This window comes from Mastomys coucha, chromosome X (genome assembly GCF_008632895.1).
Source record: "Mastomys coucha isolate ucsf_1 chromosome X, UCSF_Mcou_1, whole genome shotgun sequence".
Lineage (NCBI taxonomy): Eukaryota > Metazoa > Chordata > Mammalia > Rodentia > Muridae > Mastomys > Mastomys coucha.
The window spans coordinates 52105322-52110484 of NC_045030.1; the positions used below are offsets into that span (position 1 = coordinate 52105322).

General features: G+C 44.3%; 1 protein-coding gene across 1 annotated transcript in view; it reads left to right on the forward strand.

Moving 5' to 3' along the window:
* The window catches only part of Utp14a (UTP14A small subunit processome component), a 26019-nt gene that overhangs the window by 15092 nt on the left and 5764 nt on the right, over nucleotides 1–5163 (forward strand). Inside the window, exons 7-12 of the mRNA XM_031372776.1 lie at nucleotides 597–716; nucleotides 819–913; nucleotides 1485–1608; nucleotides 1694–1771; nucleotides 2422–2809; nucleotides 4822–5161. Of these exons, the coding sequence (XP_031228636.1) occupies nucleotides 597–716; nucleotides 819–913; nucleotides 1485–1608; nucleotides 1694–1771; nucleotides 2422–2809; nucleotides 4822–5161 (1145 nt within the window). The remainder of the gene's footprint in view (nucleotides 1–596; nucleotides 717–818; nucleotides 914–1484; nucleotides 1609–1693; nucleotides 1772–2421; nucleotides 2810–4821; nucleotides 5162–5163) is intronic.

Sequence of the window (5163 nt, forward strand, 5' to 3'; positions counted from 1 at the left end):
AATATATATAGCATTGTAGGGATCTTTTACTTTCTTTGATCAGAAGCTTGCTATATCGCCCCGCCTGGTTTTGAACCATCCTGCCTTTGTCTCCCAAGTGCAAGGATTCTAGGCACGCATCCTCTCACTTCTGGCAGTTTTGGACTTTTAAAATTTACATGACAATTTAGTGCTGCTCTCCTCCCAGCATTTGACTTAAGGGTATCATGCTTAGATTCTTAAGAAAATAGAGTTCTGTTTTCTGATCACTCAGAACGGAAAATGACCCCCCAAGTATTTATAAAAGGGTACCTGGAACTCCTTGTGGAAACTGTCTTAATTAGAACTTTTTTTAAAAAATTCAAGCTGGATGTAGTAGCGCCTGCCTATAATCACAGCAGTAGGCAAGGTGAGCCAGGATGGCACCATGACTTTCAGGGCAACCCGGACTACAGTGAGTTCCAGGCTGGACAGGCTAGCTTTATCTTAGAGAGGGGTTGTGGAGGGCGAGGAAAAAAAGAGAATGTTTAAAATTCAGAATAAAATAAGGTATTGTCTGTTCCTCTGAACAGCCAGGTTACAACCTAAGATTTGATGTGCTTTGTTACCTCCTTAAGGCAAGAACTCCACTGGAACAGGAAGTTTTTAACCTCCTCCATAAGAACAAACAGCCATTGACAGACCCTTTACTGACTCCCTTGGAAAAAGCCTCCTTCAAAGCCATGAGCCTGGAAGAGGTAAGTGGTGTATGTAAACCATTTCACACACCAAGGTATGCTGTGCATCTCCCAGCATTTGACCTCAAGTCCAGGAGTCACTGTCCATGTCATTCGTTGTAGGCTAAGATTCGCAGAGCAGAGCTTCAGAGGGCCCGAGCTCTGCAGTCCTACTATGAAGCCAGGGCTCGAAGAATGAAGAAAATCAAAAGTAAAAAGTAAGGAAGCTGGTGGATCTCCTGGAAGAAAATGGTGTGGCTGATCATGAGTTCTTCAAAGAGAACTTTTAACATGACAATTAGTGTCGTGGAAAAGAAGTCCTAAGTAGGACTGACTGGCCATCTTGTCCTAACCAACCTCCTGTAGTTTGCGCCTGCTTCAGCGCCACTCTCTCCTCTGGCTTTAGGGGTCATGCTTAACTTTGCCAAGAAGAGGATTCTCTGGTAACTCTCTCTCCTTTCCAAAGAGCATGGAGTACTTCTGCAGAGTCAGCTGACTCTTTGCAGCTGTTCGAGCCAGTAGGACTTGTCTTGGGCCGTTTGGCCTCTGTGGAGCTCATTCTGTTCCTCCTTAGAGCTGTAGAAACAGAGTCATGTGCTGCAGGAGGCTGAGGGGTCTGAGAGCCTGCCAGTCTGGTCAGGTTCCATACTGGCTCCCTCCGAGTGAGCCAGCTCAGCGATGGCCATTCTAGCACCTGCGTAAGGAAACCCCATGAGTAGCATGGCGCTTTTGCTTGTGGCATTCAGGGTTTCAGCCAAAGCTAAGCTCCTGCCTCCTCTTACCCTGTAGATACCATAAAATTGTGAAAAAGGGAAAGGCCAGGAAAGCCCTAAAAGATTTTGAGCAGCTGAGGAAGGTTGACCCAGATGCTGCACTGGAAGAACTGGAAAAAATGGAAAAGGCTAGAATGATGGTGAGATTGCCACTTGCTTTCCACACCTTTGCCAACAACTGTCCCTAGAAGGTGTTACAGGTCTCACCCTGTCCTTCCTTTCCAGGAGCGAATGAGCCTTAAGCATCAAAACAGTGGGAAATGGGCCAAGTCAAAGGCCATTATGGCAAAATATGACCTGGAGGTAAGAGATGGACAAGACAAGAGGTGAAGGAATTGGAGGGGAAAGGACAAACAGTACTGAAGGACGGCAGCAAAGGGAGAGTTGGAAACGCCTCAAGGATGAATGGAAAGGACTATAGAGACATCAGGAAAAAGTTTAAGACAGAGAGGAAACTGACCAAGAAAAAGGTGGAAAAAGATGAAAGGCGGATCTAGTAAAAGAGGGAGGAACTTGGTTTTTTTTTTTTTTAATCTTTGTATTTCAACTGATGTTTCCTTAAGAATATGTTGTTTTTCTGTTTTATTCCATAGCTGCTAACACAATGTATATGTACTGTTTAAACAGTAGATGCCAGTAGGAAATACCAAATGAATAGGAAAACTGGGTTCGCAGCTCAGTGGTAGAGAGCACTTACCCAGCATGCTGAAAGCCCCGGGTTCCATCCCCAGCACTCTCAGGAAAGACAAAGGCTGGAGCTTGAGCGGAAATCTTGGGCTGCATACCTGTGAAGCCAGCGCTAGAAAGGCTGAGGCAGGACCCATTCAAGGTCAGGCTGGGCTACCCAGTGAGACCCTGTGAGGAAAAGAAAAGCTGCTTTAAGAAGTGAGGGGAAAATTATTTCTGTGGTCACTAATGACAAAGCTCCTGCGCTGGGGCACTCCTTCCTCTAGGCCCGCCAAGCTATGCAAGAACAGTTGGCTAAGAACAAGGAATTGACACAGAAGCTGCAGGTTGTGTCAGAGAGTGAGGAAGAGGGAGGTGCTGAGGAGGAAGAAGCCCTAGTTCCTGATGTAGTGAATGAAGTACAGAAGAGTGCTAATGGACCCAATCCATGGATGCTCAGGAGCTGCAATCATGATGCAGAAGAAAATGAGATCCAGGCCGACTCTGAACAACTGCCTGAGCCTGTGGCCCATGAGTTGCCTAAAAATGAGGAAAATGAAAAACCAGTGGCAGAGGAAGATGATTTGTTGAAGGAATTGGAGAAAAGGAGATCCCTTAGGAAAAGATCTGAGCTCAACCAGGATGCTAAGCCACTGGATGACCGAGAAACAAAAGGTGAGCTGTGAGGAGGTGGAAGGGACAGTTTCATATTGCTGGGGATGGACTGAGAGAAAAAAGTCATGTCCACCCACACGTGCTACACAGTATGGGGCTCTAGGGGCTTTTCAAGAATGTGTGGATGAGGTCCCTGAAGTGAAATTAGATTATAATAAGCATTTTTCTTCTCAGACATTTGATAAGCTCTTGGGGTTTATACTCTTCAGAAAGACACATTACTCATTCGGTCTTTGAAAAGAGGGTGTGGCTTAGCATTCCTAGTACCTACAGACATGCAAGATAGTGTCAATCTAGTTGTACCTTCAGACTTACAAGTAGATGGGGAGAAATTTTTAAACTGCTTTAAATGTCTGGAGTCTAAGTTTGGCTTTTAGTTTTGTCTTGCTTGTACAGGGAGAAAGTGGTGTTTTTAGCACTTTAAATTGCTAGATTTTATATGTCTGTCTCTGGTGCTACTTCCCCTGCATGAATAGTTCTGTAGGCTTCACGATGAATTTATTTATTATAGTGCTGGGGTGGGTTTCAAGGCACCAATCTAGCCAAGTGCTGAGCCACTTCCCTATGTCCTTGGTCTCATGACAAGATTTTCTGTAAACAATATTCATGCCCTGGAGGCTGCTTGAATTTTTTCCCCCATGCTGGCCTTACACTATGTAGTAGAGGATGACCTTGAACTTCTTATGCTATTGCTTTTACTTGTGGAGTGCTAGAATTTCGAGTGTGTGCCACCAGCACTAGTTTAAATAGCGGTAGAGATTGAACCCAAGGCCTCATGCATATTAGGCAACCATTTGACTGAGCCCCAACCCCTAGCCTATAAAGATTATTTTTAAAGCAGTGCCATTAGAATGTATTGTGATGATCTTCACAGAAATGTTCTCCAGAGGAGATTTCATTTCTGGGGATTTGGGGAAGCAGCAGTAAAGACTCAGATTGTAGAATGAGCCCGTACAGCTACACAATGCCCACAGCTTCCTCCTGAGGCCCTTAAGAACTAGTTATCTAAGGCAAGGCACTACACGCCTACAGCCCTAGCCCTTAGGAAACTGAGAAAGAAAGTTGAAGGCCAACCTAGGCAATAGAGCGAATTTGAAGATAATCTGGGATACATCGTAAGATTCCTATCTCCAGGAAGAGAGGAGGGAGCTGATAATGTAGGTAAACAGAAAGATAAGCACAGCTAATGTCGGGTAGCAGAACTAATAGTGGCCAAAATATGAGGAAGACATGGATGTCTCCATCCCTCACCCCATCAAAACTTATTCTTGAAAAATATTGGAACCCCTGTCTCAAGGTCAGATCTAAAATAATACAACACCTTCAAGCCAAAGCTAGAAAGCAAGGTCCACAGGGAAAGGAAACAACTTTAGTTATTGCAATGGGCAGTTCAGAAATATAGTATGCTATAAAAAGCACCTACTTCAAGTCACACACAACAGGTTATAAAATCTGCTTAAGATAACATATTGAAGGGGTAGGAGGGTAGGTTCAACATATGACATGTACTTATATGAAAAAGATAACTTTATTTAAGTATGAAGTGAGTCTAGCATAGTTGCACATGCCTTTAATCCCAGCACTCCCAGGACTTGGGAGGCAGGCAGGCAGGCAGATATCTGTGAGTGCGAGGACAGCCAGGGCTACACAGAGAAACCCTGTCTAAGAAAAAGTAGCCTCTGCCTTTTTTTTTCCCCCAAGTTTGGGATAGTAGTGAAGCTTAATAGTAAATTATTTGTACCATGCCTTGGGTTTGATCTCAAACACCACACTTTAAAAATAAATAAAAAGAACTTGGGGTAATCTTTCCAAGTAGAGTTTATTATACAAGGAAGTTAAGCCCTGTCCTGGTCATTAGCAGTCACCTGGGAAATAGGACCCTGTTTGTTCATATTCGAATATATTTCATGGTACCCAGCACTTAGAGGTTGCTTGGCAAATACTTGTTAACTGGGAAACTTCCAAGTTTCATCTCTGGCAGCTTTCTTTCTTTTTCCGTCCCTGCCCTTCAGATTCTACCAGCCAGGAGGTATTATCTGAATTGAGGGCATTATCTAAGAAACTCAGTAAGGGAAACCATCTATCAAAGAAGCAAAAAGAGAGTCCAGCAAATACTGTTGGCCTGCTCCAGGAAGAGGAATCTGCCCCAGAGAAAGATGAGCCTCTATTGTTGCAGAGGCCAGAGAGAGTGCGAACTCTGGAGGACCTAGAAGAGCTAGGTAAAGAGGACTGTCTTCTGAATAAGGATCTCCCTAGACCTTCAGTAGAAGGTGAGCAGATGAGGAAACACTCGCAGAATCAGACCAAGGGGAAGAACAAGAAGGAGCAAATGATCAGTCTACAGAACCTCCTGA